We start from the raw sequence: 17550 nt of genomic DNA, 5'->3' as shown, positions 1-17550 counted from the left end.
CCCCCTACTGGCCAAGCTGCCCAGGGGGCAGTCATAAGGTCCTGCTGAGGACTCCAAGTAATAGCATTAGGAAGGTGAGCCATGGATTTTCAGCAAGGGAGCAATGTCAAGTGGATTATTCCAGCATCAGTGCTTCCAGAAGTAGGTCAGCAACAGAATGCACAGCAGGAAAACCAGCTAAGTTAAGAGACTGTTATCAATTCTGGGGAAGAGAAAATGAGCTCTGGACAGAAGCAACTGCAGGAAAGAAAGGCGAGAGGAACCAGAACCAAGAGGAGAAGGAATAGAAGGAGGCTAGGAGTTATAGTAGATTAAGAAAAGCAGAAGTAGAAAAATATGTCAATATTCCAAATCTGGATAGAGACAATGTTTTCCTGCCCAAACTAAATTATTTTTTTAATTATAAGAGCTGCCTGAAAAAAAAAAAAAAAGAGCTGCCTGTGTTCATTTTAAATAACTAGAGGCCCAGTGCACAAAATTTGTGTACAGTTAGGGTCCCTAGGCCTGGCTGGCAATCAGGGCTGATCTGTAGGATGACCAGCAGGGTAATCGGGGGGATCCCCGCTGACACCGGCCTTGGCTGGCCTGGCACCACCTGTTCGCTGACACCCCCCCCCCCCACCCCGCCACCACCAGTCACCTCCCTCTGCAGGAGATGACTGGCGGGGCAATTGGGGGATGGTGCTGCCCACTTGCCAGCCAGCCCCACCCCCCAATCACCCCACAGCCACCACTGGTTGCCTCCCTTGGTGGGGCAACCAGCTGGGCAATTGGGGGGCCCCAGTTGTCACCTGCCTTGGCTGGCCTGGAGCCTGCGGGCTGGGGGTAGCACATGCATTGAGCGTCTACCCCCTGGTGGCCAGTGTGCATCATAGTGACCAGTCGTTCCACCGATCACTCTGCCATTCAGTCAATTTGCATATTAGGCTTTTATTATATAGGATTGGAAACAAAAGAACATGAAGAAGGAAAGTTAACCACTTACATGCTCTAATATTAATAAATAATTGACCTCTGTTAGCATTTTATATTTTTTCTAGTATCTTCATAAACGTAGAAGATACTAGAAAAAATATAAACATATATGTGTATACCTTTAAAAAAATTAGAATTATATGCCATATAAATTTTCAACTTTTTGTTTAATAGTGTTTTTGTCTTCACATGTCATTACATATTCTTGGAAAACACCTTATTTTAATGGTGACCACAAGTTTTGGTCATATCAACCTTAAATCATATAATTAGCATTTTAGATCTGGTTAAACATGGGCAAGCTACAAACCAAATTTGAAAAATTATAGTATTTTAAAACCATAGATGTTATACATGGTTATTGTAGAAAGTTTGGAAAAGATTAAAAAAGGTGTAAGAAAGTAAAGAACCACCCATAGTCCCATTGTCCAGAGAGCTCCCTTTTTACATTTGGTGTCTTAGAACAGATTTTTGGACAATTTGTTCATGTATACTGTTTACAGTTTTATATCCTGAAATATTTTTCATTTAGTATTTATATCATGAGCTAGATTTAATTTTAGTATATTCTACTGTACTATTGTCATAATCATTTTTATGACGAGGGAACTTTTCACAGCTAGAGTAAATGCTTCAATGAGCATTTTGACAAGAAAAAGATAAAAAGGCCCCGTTTTAACAAGTTTTGATGGGGAGTTGCTTTGCAGAAAAAGTTCATAGACCTTCTCAAACCTTCCCCCAACCCTACACCAACCACAAAATTTCTTTGAAATGTTTCACCTAAATATATAGTTTAAAAATTGCCCCCTCCCACATTTTAAAAAAGAATTAATGCCAAAGATAGAAAGTCAAAAGTCCCCATAACCTGCCCCACACTCACTCCCCTTGTTTAGATGGGTGCACATTCCTCCAGACTTTCCTGATGCCGTAGATAGAGCCTTGTTAGCTATGCTAAGGGCTGTTTGCTACTTGTTTTCTTCACCTAGCTTATTCTGTTAGTACTTTAGATCTATCTGTATTTTTGGTAATAGCTTTAGTATTATTCTCTACTATGGAGTATCATAATTTATTAAACCAATCTATTGTTGGATATATAGAGTATCTCCAGTTTTTACTTTCAAAATAATGCTTCATTGACCTAATTTAAAACTGGGCAAAGGAACCCTCATCCTTTGCTGGTGGGAACGTAAAATGGTGCAGCTGCTGTGGAAAATGGTTTGGTAGCCACTAAAACTTAAACAGGGCTGTTACCATATGAACCGGCAAATCCACCCCTGGGTAGATGCCCAAGGTAACTGAAAATATATGTTCACATAAAAATTGTCTGTAACAGCATTTAAGTCAAAAAGTGGAAACAACTTAAATGTCTATCGACGGATGAATGGATAAACAAAATGTGATAAATCCAAAAGTAGAATGTTATTTGGCAATAAAAAAGAATAAAGTTCTGAAATGTGCTACAACATGGATGAACCCTGAAAACATTATGTTAAGTGAAGTAAGACAGACACAAAAGGCCACAAATTATGTTTCCATTTATATGAAATGTCTGAGATAGGCAAATTCACAGAGACAGAAAGTAGATTAGGGCAGGTGAGGTGGGGGTCAGGAATGACTGCTTAGTGGGTATGGGCTTTCTTTTTGGGGTGAAGGGAGTGCTCCGGAATTAGACGGTGAGTTCTTTGTTCTGTGCATTATATCTCAGTAAAAATTATTTCTTAAATGGGCAAAGATATGAATAAACACTTCACAAATGCAGATATTTATATGGTCAATAAACATATAAAAAGCGCAACATCATTAGTCATCAAAGAGAAGTGAGAATCACACTGTGCTATCATTACTGAGCCATTAGTGTCCCTGAAGTGAAAAATACTGACAATCGGGAGTGGGCAACGGACCTCCTTTCTTGCTGTGGAAAGTATAAATTGGTACCAAAAAAAAAAAAAAAAAAAGGAAAAAGAAAATAGAAGAATGCCATAGCAGTTTTATTCATAATAAATCCAAACTGGAAAAATGCAAGTGTTCATCTTTAGTAGACTAAATAATTTATGACATATGCAATAAAAGAGAATAAACTATGGAACACATGACCATCTGGATGTATCTCAGGCTTACTGTGACTAATGTTTAGTGTCAAAAACCTCTTTCAATTCCATAAGTTGCACTCTGAGGCTTATGTTGACATGTAGAGTATTAACTTGGATCCATTTTTAAAACTGATTAAATGATTTTAAAGATGACTAACTTTTTCCCTGATGCCAATACTAAATATATTTTAAAAACAAAACAGTATTTCAAAAGAAATGCACATGAATTCTAGAAAAATGAGAACATACAGATTAACAAACACCGCCAGCCCTCGCCCGTGCTCCCGCCACACAGAAAGACCACGGCGAGCACCTGGCTGTGTACATACCTGAACGCTCTTCTGAGCTCTTACGGGAATCCGAGTATTCTAACTTAATATCAATACATATATACCTTCCACAGAGTTAGTGCTAGGAATGGATCAGCAGGAAGGCGAGGAGTTAGAGCCGCCAGCTCTGAGGTGCAAAGGGGCTGTAACACATCTAATCCCCTTATCTGGGCATTACACTCGGCTGCTCCATCCGCCCCCTGGCAGCCCCGGGTGCACTGCTGGGCACTCACTGCATTTGCATCAGGTACTCACTCCTTGAACCGTTTGCCCCCCCTGCTGCCAGGTGTCCCTGGAACCCCCTGCTGACCAATTTCTTGAGCTTAGCTCTCCGTCTGCCCTCTGAGGAGGCAGAGTTCACAGGTTTGATCCATGACCTGCTCTACCGGGCAACCTTGATATTCACCTGTGACTGGATGTCAGCAGCACCTCCTGCCTCCTCAGTCCTCATCCCACCAGCACCTCATTAATTTTGACCACCGCTCCCACCTTCAGCCTGAAGAACTGATCAAGCTTATGGGATGAGGACACCCATCCTCCCTTTCCCATGCATGCACGCCTCAGCCTCTGCAGGTCCCCAAACAAGATCTACTCCTTCCCAAGGCTGACCACCACCACCACCCATCCCCGATCTGCCACCTTCAGCAGCCTTGGTTCCTGCAGTCCCTCCCACCTCCCCAGCATCAAGAGGCACAAAGGGATGAGGGAGAGTGGACCTGCTCTCCAGGGTCCACAGGCCAGGCCAGCAGAGGATTGGGCGGCGTTACGGGCTTCCAGCCGAGGGTAAGTGCTGTAGAAACAGGCACAAACCTGAGTTATGGGAGCAGGAAAAGGAAGGGCGATGGGCTCCGCATGGCATAGGGAAGGTCTGGAAGGGGCATGGAGAAGGCATGGTGCGGATCAGAAACCCAGCAGTCTGGGAGCCCCCGGAGGTACAGCCTGAGGCAGGACTTAGGGCATATTACCTTCCTCTCTAGGAATTCTCACATACATTTTATGAGATAGTATGAGATGATGTTGGGGAGCACAAGAGACTTGGTTGGAAAGTTGTAAGGAGGACATTCTGAGAAAAGGGAAGTGTGTGGAAGGCCACCTGCCCTGTTTATCAGAATTCTGACTTAGGGGAGTGTCGAAGGCGGCGCCCCTAATTATTCCTTGACCTTTCTAAACAAGTCTGTGCACGTGCAGACCCCCGGGTGTTTACTGGAATCCTTATGCTTAATCCCTGGATGCCCTTGCCTAGAGGACAATGTAAACACATGTGTCCTCTCTAGATTACTCACCCTACTGATTGTATCTAAATATAAATATTCCAAGAAAAGCCTAACGAGGCAGCCTGGCTCCTTCAGCGGGCCTGACCCTTGGCCCTCTCCCCCCAGTGAAACTGTGTTGGAGTAATCTGTTCATCCGTCGTTCAGCCCTGGTCAGCCCTGGCAAGATAAGACCCTTAAAGAAAGGCACTAAAACTTATGTACTTAAGAAAAATATAATCTCTTAACAATTAAAAGAACCTGACCCAATACATACGGGAATTTATTTCATTGATTAAAATATTACAAAGTTCTACTTTTCATTTCTTCATATACAATGTATCCAAATGAACTACATTTAATTACTTATCATAAGAAAGGACATTATTCCATGTTAGTAGGGTGATGTCGATTCATAATCATGTATGATTTCCACTTTTAAGATACATGTCTGTGTTACAGAATCATTCCTCTTGCCTGTGACTGTCAGAAACAGAAGGGCTGGTTGGGATTCTTGGGGTGTTGCAAAGGGCAGTGGGTCCACAGGCCACAGGCTAGGCGGGCTTATCAAATGACACATTATGATCTGAATGGAAAGAATGAGGATATCTCGGGGGACAAGGAATAGTCAGCTCCCATAAAACTTGGGAAACACAGACTTCTCAAAAGGAGGGACCTAATATAATTCTTCAGTTATTTTTATGAGAAAATTAAAAACATATTTCAATGCTGATAAGATAGAGAAAATAATTTAGGTTACCTTTTTATTATTAAATATATTTTATTGATTTTTTTACAGAGAGGAAGGGAGAGGGATAGAGAGTTAGAAACATTGATGAGAAACATCCATCAATTGCCTCCTGCACATCCCCCACTGGGGATGTGCCCGCAACCAAGGTACATGCCCTTGACCGGAATCGAACCTGGGACCCTTCAGTCCGCAGGCTGATGCTCTACCCACTGAGCCAAACCAGTTAGGTCTAGGTTACCTTTTTAAACTTAGTTTTTAAAAGTTATTGTATGAGCCTGCCGGGTGACTCAGTGGTTAAGCATCAACCTATGAACAGGAGGTCACAATTTGATTCCCGGTTAGGGCACATGCCCAGTTTACGGGCTCGATCCCCAGTGTGGGGTGTGCAGGAGGCAGCCGATTCATGATTCTCTGTCATCATTGATGTTCCTCTCTCGCTCTCCCTCTTCCTTCCTCTCTGAAATCAATAAAAAACATATTTAAAAATATATCACACAAAAATATACGTGAAAGATACTAAACAATAAAAAATGATGGCAAATGTGTTGGCAGATGAAATTTAAGAAATGGTCTTTTGGAGGAGGAGATGAAAACTGGTGTGGCAATTAAGCTTTAATAATATGTTGGTTTTAATTAGATAAATACATAAAATACTTCATATAATTCATTCAGATGGAATATTCTCTTAAAAATTAGAAGGGTCTGAAATAATAAATACTTTTTTATGCAGGAGAATTTTTAGAAAGAGTCAGAAGAACCCCATCCCCACTCCCCGCCTCCCCCGAAAACAGGCTTGGGGTGAGGGGACTTTTGGAAGACTCAGCCCCGGACCTCACTGTGGCTTCATAAATGTACCCAGGCTTCACAGGAACGTGTCCCCGATCTTATGCACATGTGGGTGGAGCCCTGTCACAAGATTGATTGAGACCAAGAGACACCTGGGAGAAAATGGGAGCTTCCAGGAATTCTAGTAAAAGCCAGCTGGGCTTGCAGAGCTAGACAAGGCCACAGCTGCTGTGTGTTAATGTTTGTAAAATGACAGTGGCAACAGTGTCACTGTGAGCGAGAGATGTGGCCCTTTTGGGAGAGTTCTCATTTTCTTCCTTAAATCACATTCTAGAATTTCCAGTTCCCAGTAATATGCCACATCCCTCATGTTTGACCTTCGTTTAGCTGTTGAGGGAAAAGTGTGTTTGCTCTCTTCCCCTACTACAATCTATTGAGAAAGCCTAGCTTGAAACTGCTGGGGATCTCGATCATTTCCAGAGCGTGAGGAGAGGGCGTAAAAGGAAAGACGACTTGGAAGAGATAGCTGGCATCCAACATCAGCTGCGAGGAGTCCTCTCGGCTGTTCAGGAGAGCCTGAAAGGAGAACGGGAGGGAAGTGAGTAAGGAAACGTGTGCACTCTGCTGCATTGCTATCTGAAAGCCAGGAGTGAGGAAAACACAGCTCCATCTCTAGGGAGACACTCCTTCCAAAAGCACATGAGATGACACACAAAAGAGCCTTTTAACAGCACGACTCCCAGGTGAAATGGTCTGGCAGGACTTCCAGCTCAGCTCTCGCGAACGCGCCCTTGTCTGTTTCACTCCAGAAGTTAACTTCCCACTAAATCGATCTGTTCTCTCTTCTTCGCTATTCTCATGGCAGAATTCCAAGCTCAAACATGAACAGATCTCAAGTATTAAATTTTGATCGCACTCAGTACTTTCTTTTTATTCAAGGGTTTGCAACATTTTTGGTCTCAGGACCTGTTTTATACTCTTAAAAATTATTGAGGATTCCAAGAGCCTTCGTGTATATGGGTCTAACTACTGATATTTAAAATATTAGTAAATAAAGCAATAACTTAAAATGTGTTCATTCACTAAAATAACAAGAGCAAAATAAATAAATAAATAAATAAATAAATAAATAAATAAATAAAATTTAAAAAAATAATAAAAAAATAACAAGAGCAAACCCAACACACGTTCATATATTCTTATTGAAAAAGAACTATATTTTTAAAACAAAAAAGATTAGTGAGAAGTGGTATTATCTTATGTTTTTGTAAATCTTTTAAATGTCTGACTTAATAGGTAGAATGAATCTCAGATCTGCTTCTGTATTCAACCTATTGTGATTCATTTTTTTGGTTGAAGTATAAGAAAAAAAGTTGGCCTCGTACAGATATGGAATTGGAAAAAGGGAGACTTTGCAGACCTCCCAGAAGGGTCCTGGAGGATCCCCAGGAATCCTTGAACCAAACTCTGCCCTAGTTCATTGGGGAAGAAACTTTTGGGATTAAAACAAGGAAGACGGGTACACAGGTCTCTGCTTCCATTCAGCCTCTGCTCACCTGCGTGGCACTCAAAGGCTGGTAAGAAGTAGGACCTGCTGAAGGAACTAAGAATGTCAGTCACCTCTGGTGTGTTCGTTCCCTTCCCTGAGGAACATGGGCTCTGAAAACTGGGAATCTGACAGGGAAATTCCTGCTGCTTTGTCTGCTTATTTGGTGAATGTGCTTTAATCCTGGATTTCTGTAATGTTAATCCTATATAATAAAAGCCTAATATGCTAAGTGTCTGGTCATCCAGTTGTCCGTTCAACCAACCAAAGAGTAATATGTTAATGATATGCTAAAGTCGCTCAACTGCTTGCTATGACGTGCACTGACCACCAAGGGGCAGATGCTCCGACTGGTAGGTTAGCTTGCTGCTGGGGTCTGGCTGATCAGGACTGAGCAAGATGGGCCAGACATGCCCTGGAGCCCTCCTGCGGTCCCTCCCCAGCTGGCCAACCTCCCGCGTCCCTCCCCGACCCTGATTGTGCACCGGTGGGGTCCCTTGACCTGGCCTGCGCCCTCTCACAATCTGGGACCCCTCAGGGGATGTCAGAGAGCTGGTTTTGGCCCGATCCCACAGGCCAGGCCAAGGGACCCCACAGGTACACGAATTTGTGCACCAGGCCTCTAGTTAAATATAATTGTCTTCTACTGAAAATTGAAAGTCACATTTTTAAGGATCTCACCTGTACTTTGCGAACGAAGGATGGAGTCACTCTTTTCTCGAAGTCATCTATAGGCGTGTATAAATTAAGGATCTTTATGATCTGCAAACCACACAGAAGACATGCTAGACCATGAAAAAAGACAGCTCTGCCTGTGATATAATGGTTCTGGTGGTTTGGGATAGCTAGGAACCACAGGTAGCTCCTTTATACTATAATTGGCTCTAGGAACCATGTGTTGTTTCTTTCCAAGGAGAGAAAACAAAGTGAGAAGTGCATGGAAGGGAGCAAAGACAAATCACACGATTAGATGACAGACAACTCTCCTCTTCCAGCCTCCCACCCCCATCCACATCTGTAAGTTTAGTGCGTAGGCAATATGTCATATGCACTTTTGTTGTTTTAAGGCCTGGTCTTAGTATTTAATAAATGTTTATGAGATAAGAGGGTGGGCTATGGGAGATACTATGCTACCAAAAAGCACACAAAGACTCAGGTGCACCCCACGATTGGCTAGGCCAGGAAAGCTGACACCAATGATAGGGTTTGTCAGTGAAGATCAGGGAGACACTCAGCAAGCCTGGTTACCTGCACAGCAGACAGTGAGGTACAGCGTTCGAAGATCTCCTTGGCATCGCTATCTGTGATCTTCTTGACCTGAAGCAACCAGGCTGCCTGAGAGAGAGGTTCCAAAGTTTCCTTGGCCAAGCTGTTCTGCAAATTCTTATCTTTAAGCCATTCTTCTAAGTAGCTGATGTTGCACCTGGAGTAAAAGCCAAATGAGCAGAGAATGGTAGACAATCCATACAGGACATATTAGGGGAGGGTGCTGAATCCCCTAGTGCAGGGGTAGGCAACCCCTGGAACACGTGCCAAACATGGCATGCCAGTAACTTTTGCTGGCATGCGAAACCTTCTCTTATGATCTTCCTTTTACAATTTTTTTCTTAATATCGACTTTTTTATTTTTTGGATAAATTCAGTGTAGGTGCATTTTAGATAAATAAATAATTTTACATAACATGTATACATTAAAAAATAAATGAATTTTTCATCATCATATGTATTTTTGTCGCTCGAATGAATTTTATTATTTCTTCAAGATTCTTCACACACGTACACCTTAAGAGATATCAAGTAGGCATAACATGTTCTCAAAAAATTAGGGTTGGCATGCAAAAGAATTTTGAGTCAGAGATTTTGCTGGTTTTGGCACGCACTCACAAGAAGGTTGCCCACTCCTGCCCTAGTGTGTCCTGAGAGGGTACCAGAGTACACTGAGGGGACCAGGACCACAGTCCAGCAGTTTCTTCATTTATAATATGAGGGTGTAGGACCATGATTCCTGGTTCTAAGGATCATAATAGTATAGGGTGAGGGACTATAACAGCTATAAACTTTGGGGGGAAATCTGAGCAAAGTATAGTGACTACAATAATTTATAAAGTAATCTATTAAAATAGTCAATAATAGACTTGCAAATCATCAAAGGGGAAAAAATAGTGGCATTTGTAGAGAAGATTTACATTAGTATAAAAACTATTTAATTTCTTTTCCTAAATTGGCAGAACATTTTCAATGGGCAGAAGGCTTTTCTTTCAGTCCACTGAGGTTTTTAATTCTCCTTTCTGTCACTAATTACCATAGGTTAAGAAGCATGGGTTTTTTCTCACCAGCCCACTGTGTGAGCTTGGAAAGTTACTCAACTCTCTGGGTAAATGAATGTTGAGAACACTCATACATCGCTAGTGGGAATGTAAAATGGGATAGTTGCTAAGGAAAATAGTATGGCAGTTCCTCAAAATGTTTAACATAAAAGAACCGTATGACCCAGCAATTCAAGTTCTAGATATGCACTCGAGAAGACTGAAAACGTCCACACACAAAAATTGTCCATAAGTGTTCATAGTATTTAATTAAAAAATTTTTTTTATTGATTTAAAAGAGGAAGGGAGAGGGAGATAGAAACATCAATGATGACAGAGAATCGTTGATTGGCTATCTCCTGCACGCCCCCTACTGGGGATGGAGTCTGCAACCCGGGCATGTGCCTTGACCTAGAATGGAACCATGACCTCCTGGTTCATAGGTCAATGCTCAACCACTGAGCCACACTAACCAGGCCATAGTTTTTAATTTAGCCAAAAAATGAAAACAACACAAATGCCTACCAACTAATGAATAAACAAACTGTGCTATAAATGGGGTGTTATTCAGCAATGAAGAGGAATGAAGAACTAGTACATGCTACCATATGGATGAACTGTGAAAACATTATGCTAAGTGAAAAAAGCCAGTCACAAAAGACAATATATTTTATGATTCCATTTATAAATATGTCCAAAATAGGCAAATCTATAGAGAAAGAAAATATATTCATGATTGTGTAGGCTGAAGGAGAGGTGGGGTGTGGGTAGTGATAAGAGTGGCTGCTAATGAGTATAAGGTTTCTTTCTGGAGTGATGAAAATGTTCTAAAATTACATTATGGTGACGGTTGTGCAACTCTGTAAATATACCCAAAACGACTGAATTATACACTTTCAATGGGTGAACTTCATGGCAGATAAATTACATATCAATGATGCTGTTTCAAGACATGAAGTGTTGAACTAGGTGATCAGGGGAGCGGGATTCTTCTCTTTGGTTATAACCCTGAGGCGCTAACGCTGAATTAGTGTATTCCACAGGAATGCAATGAGTGAAGTAACACCTCTTGCACTGGTTCATCCCCTCATTTTTTTCATTGTCTATTTTGTCCTGCTAGTTTGAGTTCTTATTACAATAGATACCTAATGAGCCTCCCATTTCACTCCTTCTTACCCATCTTAATCCTGCCACAGCACTTTCTAAATCTGAATTTTGAGCATGTTAATTCTTCTGCTCAAAAGTCAGCGGTGGAGTTCTGGGTCCTGCTGCAATGGAGAAAGCACCCCCCACTATGCCTCTCCCACCAAACGCAACTGTAAAGCCTGGATGGAATGCCTGGAGCAGCTGTCTGGGGACTCTGAAAAGTGGACAGTAGCCGGTGGATCGGGGAAGAAAACCAGACTTTGAGGTATCTCCACTTGATAGTGAGTTTGCCAGTTTTTTCCTCCTGCTGTTCGCTGGCCTGACTGAACTCGAGGCAGCCGGGAACTTAGTAGTGAACACGGAGACCAACAACGAGCTCCAGGAGGAATCATCCAGTTCTGGCTCCAGGAGCGGAGAGGGGTGTCCTAACGCTCAGAGGGAGGGTGGAAACCTCCTGTTTTTCTTTTCTTCTCCATTTTCTTTCATTTTCTCCATTCTCTCATAGTCAAGCCCCAAACAATCAGCTGGTGATAGCAATGGTGGCAAAGGGTCCAATGGAAACCTAAAATTCTGAGAGGAGGGAAGTTCCTACAACCGGAGAAGCTGTGGCCCAAGAACTCCCACTGCTCTATCCTCCCTCCACCTGGCCCCAGATGGGGACATTTCTGGGAATTGTGCCACACAGCGAGTTAAGTCATGTCTCCGGCCCTCGCCAGTTTGGCTCAGTTGCTAGAGCGTTGGCTTGCAGACTGAAGGGTCCCAGGTTTGATTCAAGTCAAGGTTGATTCATGCCTCAGTTGCAGGCTCGATCCCTGGCCCTGGTCAGGGTGCATGCGGGAGGCAACCAATTGATGTATCTCTCTAACATCGATGTTTCTCTCTGTGTCTCTCCCTCTCCCTTCCACTGTCTCTAAAAATCAATGGAAAAATATCCTCAGTGAGGATAAATAAATAAAATAAAGTAAAGCCCCCATTTTCAGTTGCGGGGGGAGGGGGGGGGGCGGCGGCAAACAGGGGATCTGCAGGGAGCTGGAAAGTACCAGGGGGTTATGGAGAGGAAGAAGCTTGGGAAAATGACCCCTTAAAGTTGTTTATGAACTCCTGGGCGCACCCCTGAGCCCACGCATGGATCTGACCCTCAATAGCACATACAGATGTGAGGACTAAACTATGGGATAGAGCAAGAGCCAAGTTTCAGTCTGGCCACTGTGTGTTATACATGAGACAGAACCAAATAGCATTACAAAGACTTTGAAAAATGAGCTGACATGGGAACCACAGCCCCCAGGGGATACTCAGAACTTGCAGCTTGAACCCAAATGGGATGACTATCTGATAAAAATATCCACAGTCTCCATAGGACTTAAAGACCCAGAGTCTCATAGTATAATATTAGAAGTATCCAGGAAACAATTCAGAATTATCAGATGGTCCCTGACTTATGATGGTTTGACTTACAATTTTTCAATTTTACGATGATGTGAAGTGATATTTATAATAAATTATATGAGATAGTCAAATTAGTATAAAATAGGTTCTGTGTTAGATGATTTTGCCCAAATTTAGGCTCATGTAGGTGTTCTGAGCACGTTTAAGGTAGTCTAGGGCAGTGGTCGGCAAATTCATTAGTCAACAGAGCCAAATATCAACAGTACAACGATTGAAATTTCTTTTGAGAGCCAAATTTTTTAAACTTAAACTATATAGGTAGGTACATTGTTATTAACTTAATTAGGGTACTCCTAAGGCTTAGGAAGAGCCACACTCAAGGGGCCAAAGAGCCGCATGACTCGAGAGCTGCAGTTTGCCGACTACGGGTCTAGGGTAAGCTATGATATTCTGTAGGTTACCGGTAAATGTTTTAAATGCATTTCCAGCTTACAACATTTTCAACTTGTAATGGGTTTATCAGGATGTAACCCCCATAAGTTGAGAAGTATCTGTTCTTGGCATATAAAGAGCCAGGAAAAGCTCAACTCACATTTAAACAAGATAATCGACAGATGTCAACTCTGAGACGACACAGATATTGGAATTACCCGACAAAGACTTTAAAGAAGCTAAAATAAAAATGCTCCAAAAAGTAAAGACAAACTATCCTGAAATAAATGAAAAGATAGAAAGTCTTAGAAAAGAAATAGAAGATATTTTAAAAAATGAAAATTTTAGACATGAATAATACAATAACAAATAAAAGAACTCACTGAATAGGATCAATAGCAGAATAGAGATGGCGGAGGAAACAGCCAGTGAACTTTAAGGCATCAATAGAGATTATCCAAACTGAAGAGCACAGAGAAAGAAAAAAAAAAACCTGAAAGAAATGAACCAAACTTTAGGGACTCAGAGGACAATAATGAAAGATCTAACATTTATGTCACCAAAGTTCCAGAAGGAAAGAAGAAATTATGGTGCAAAGTATCTGAAGAAATACTGGCAAGAAGCTCAGGGAACCCCCAAAGAGGGTAAACCTAAAGAAAATCACATCCAGACACATCATAACCAAATTGTGGAAAACTAAAGACAAAGAAAAAAATTGAATGCAACCAGAGAAACACTATGCATTACTTGTATGGAAACAATAATTCAAATGATTGTGCATTTCTAATCAGAAATCATGAAAGCCAGAATAAAGTAAAATATTTTTAAAGTGATGGGACAAAAGTACTGTCAACCCAGAATGCTAAAGCCTGCAAAAAATATATTTCAGGAATGAAGGTGAAATGAAGACATTTTCAGGTAAAAGAAAACTAAGAGAATTAATTGCCAGTGAACTTCCCCTAAAAGCCCTACTAAAAGAATTTCCTCGGGCAGAAGGAAGATGATATCCAAATGAGATGTAGGGGAATAAACTTTTGTGTTTTGTGTACTCACAACTATAAATAAACCTACTTTTCCCCACCCTGTATAGAAGTGAAAAACACCATCAGCAATTGCCATTTATAGAACATCCCACTCAACAACCACAGAATATATATTCTTTTCAACTGCACATGGAATGTTCAGAAAATCAAACCACAGCCTGGCTTGTGTTGCTCAGCGGTTGAGCGTCGACCGACTTATGAACCAGGTCAAGGTTTGATTCCCAGTCAGGGCACATGTCCGGGTTGCAGGCTCGATCCCCAGGATGGGGCGTGCATCATTGATGTTTCTCTCACTCCCTCTCCCTTTCTGTCTCTGAAATCAATACATATATAAAATATATATATATATATTTTTTTAAGATAAAGACAAGATGACGGCCAAGTGCTTACACTGCAGCTGCCATCCTAGGGTCCATGATTCGCTCCTCTCTCTCCTCCAGGCATGCTGTCTGCATCTTACCCTTCTACCCAGACCCCACATCTAAGTCTGTAGCAGTCTGTAAAGTCATTCCTCTGCCCATTCATTCGTCCATTCAATAAACACTTGCTAAACATCTATGAGGCCTATGTCTGGCACAGAGCCCTGTCCTTGCTTTCCTCTGTCCTGCACCAGGCAGTGTTGCTCACAGAGGTGGTGGTCAGTAAACCCTGGGTGCGTGTATGATAACCACAGAGGCAGGCTTTTAAAATACAGGGTTACTAGTTCCCAGTTAAAGCCACTCTGCCACAGCTCAAATTAGCACAGTGTGGAGTGATGGGAGGCGGTCTGGGCAGTGGATGGCAGACACTCTAAGCTTCTAAGAGTCACCTTGCCCCGCGCCCCCTACCCCTGGCATTACAGCCCTTGGGGAAGGAGGACCGGAGTGTGTGCCAGACTTGATGAGCATCACTCCCCGCCAGCCTCCTGGCGGAAGGGGTGGAGTCTGGGTTTTACCTGATCTGCATCCCTTTCCGGCAGGAGCACATGTCCTTGCGCAGGAAGAGGCTGTTGAGCGTGACGGCCCCGATGAGGAAGAAGAGCTGCTTCACTGCCTGCCTGACGAGCTCGGGGTCCAGGCCGTTCTGGCACATGGTGCTGTAGAAGTAGCTCAGCTGCTGCAGGACGGAGGTCATCGTGTAGGCGTCCGTGTCGTCGATGCTGGACGACCGCTTGCGGAAGCCCGTGGGCTTCAGGCCGGAAATGCCCTGCAGACTCTCGTACTCCAGCATGCCCGGCACTGCAGGGGGGACACCCAGGGGACTTTCTCACTGCTCTATGTGCCTGTTTCAGGAGGTGCGACATTTTCTACAAGAGTCAGCAGTGGATGGAGTTGTGACAAAGCGATAGAATCAAGGCCTGGGGAGCACAGGCTGCAGGGTGGATGGGACAGACGCTGTTTTCAACAGGGCAGCAGCCCCTGGCTAGGCTTGCAGACCTCTTCTTTCAGAATCGCAGGAATGGAAGCAGGTTAGCATGGTAGCTCATGGTCTGCGACCACTTAAAGTATTTACATTTCAGAAAACTGAAGGAAGTAGGACTTTAGGATTTCAGAAACACCTGTCTAAGACCCAGGATTAGCCATATAAATAGCTGCAGCTCTTCCACTGTTTTCCCCTCAGGATGAATCGCTCTTACAGGAAAAAACTATGAACCATGTACTTTGATATATGGAATTGCTTCAAGCAAACAAAGAATTAAAAGGTACACATATACACAACTAAGTTTGCTTGGTTTTAGAAATTATATTCTTTATAACCACACATTGTAACCATACACCTGATTTATTTTTTAAGGCCTCAATGTTACTATAAATATTTTTGGTTATCAATTCTTTTCTTACCTATTATTGGTTGAATGTTATTTTCCATGACGATAATGAATTGATGATATATTCGTATAGCCACATCACTAAGAATCTGTCTGTATTCTGACAGGTCAAAATTGTTCAAGCAGTTCTTGTTCTGATGTGGACTGTTATGCTTCATGAATTCCTGAAAGTAATTTGGGGCATATAAATATTAAAATAATATAGACACATAGGAAATGAAAATACTATCTCTATTAATGATGTTATAATTCGCTTCTACTATACTCCCACACTTTACAACTTAATGTCTGATTTGTATCAAAAAGATTCTTGATGTTTGGAGTAGCACTTATGTTCTATAATTAACTAAGTGTCACTGTACTGCCTGCTCCTCCTACAAATACGTGCCCCCAGGCCTGTAAGCCACAGTAGAAAACCACTCCCATGGAAGCTCGCAGAAAAAAACTGCAAAGCACCCAAGAATACAAACTGCTATAAGAGGGCAGTAGATAAATGAGATTCATGACTTTATAATTGCAGATTATAGACTACTCTGAAATATTATAAAATATGTGCTATGGACTGACTGTTCATGCCTCCCCGTGGTCCCCAATTCATAAGTTAAAGCCCTTACCTCCTATGTGGTTATTCAGAGATGGGGTCTCTAAGGAAGGAATTAAGGTCAAATGAGGTCATAAGGGTAGGGCCCTCATCTGTTAGGATTAGTGTTATAATAAGAGACACTAAAGAGCTCAATCTCTTTCTGCCCCCATGCAGAGGAAAGGCCACGTGAGGACACAGCAAGAAGGTGGCTGTCTGCAAGCCAGAGAGAAAGGTATCACCAGATACCAACCCTGCTGGCACCTTGGTCTGGACTTAAGTCTCCTGAACTGTGAGAAAATGACTTTCTTTGTTTAAGTCATCTGGTCTATGGTATTTTGTATATAGCAGCCCAGGCAGATGAATACAATATGTTTAACGTGTCCCAAGAGATAAAAGGAAAACATTAAGACAAGAATAGGACACTATGATAAAAGACAGAGGTGAAAAAGAACCATTAAAATTTTAGAAATAAAAATATAGTAATTGAAAAAATAGGGGAAAGAACATTGTGTACATGGCTGAAGGGGGCAAAAATAGGACTAAAAAGTAAATGCTGTTGTATAATATAATATCCTCTTCCATTAATGCTTCATAGATGCAAGTTTTTCTTAAATGGATGACCTGTGTCTCCCCTCTCCTTCCCACCTCCCCTCCCCTATACACTTTGGCACTCCTTTTAGTCAGAGCTTGGATTGTCTTTACTTATTTCTCCTTTTGTTCTATAGTTCCAGTAGGAATACTTTTATATTTTGTTTTACTTTCTCTTCATTGGGACAATTGGCTATCCATGTGGAAGAAGATATGAGTTCATGACCTCACAAGTCAATGTAGAATAGCTAATCGCACCAATTTTGGATAGGTAAAAGCATAATTGTAAATTCTAAATTTGAATTGTAAGAGTTTAGAAGAAAGTAAGAGAATGTCTTCATGATCTCATGGAAGGGGAGAATTTCTTGAAACATATAACATAAGGATAGATTTAAATTCATAACAATTCAAAAACTGTGTATGAAAAAGAACTCCATAAATAAAATTAGAAGATACACCACAATCTATCCATTATATATAAGATTTTCTATAAGTAAATAAGAAAAAATCACCCCTAAAAAATTAAAGA

General features: G+C 41.9%; 1 protein-coding gene across 1 annotated transcript in view; it reads right to left on the bottom strand.

The window, feature by feature from the left end:
• Positions 1-6009: 6009 nt before the first annotated feature.
• The window catches only part of MYO5C (myosin VC), a gene marked incomplete at its 5' end in the record, with an annotated part of 90189 nt that continues 78648 nt past the window's right edge, over positions 6010-17550 (bottom strand). The window contains 5 exons of the mRNA XM_081090252.1: positions 6010-6757; positions 8409-8489; positions 8976-9150; positions 14978-15260; positions 15864-16014. Of these exons, the coding sequence (XP_080946378.1) occupies positions 6605-6757; positions 8409-8489; positions 8976-9150; positions 14978-15260; positions 15864-16014 (843 nt within the window). The 3' untranslated portion in view covers positions 6010-6604. The remainder of the gene's footprint in view (positions 6758-8408; positions 8490-8975; positions 9151-14977; positions 15261-15863; positions 16015-17550) is intronic.

Source organism: Myotis nattereri, assembly GCF_964212035.1.
Source record: "Myotis nattereri genome assembly, chromosome: 1".
NCBI lineage: Eukaryota > Metazoa > Chordata > Mammalia > Chiroptera > Vespertilionidae > Myotis > Myotis nattereri.
The sequence above is the reverse complement of the archived record's forward strand: the minus strand, read 5'-3'. Positions and strand labels throughout refer to the sequence as shown.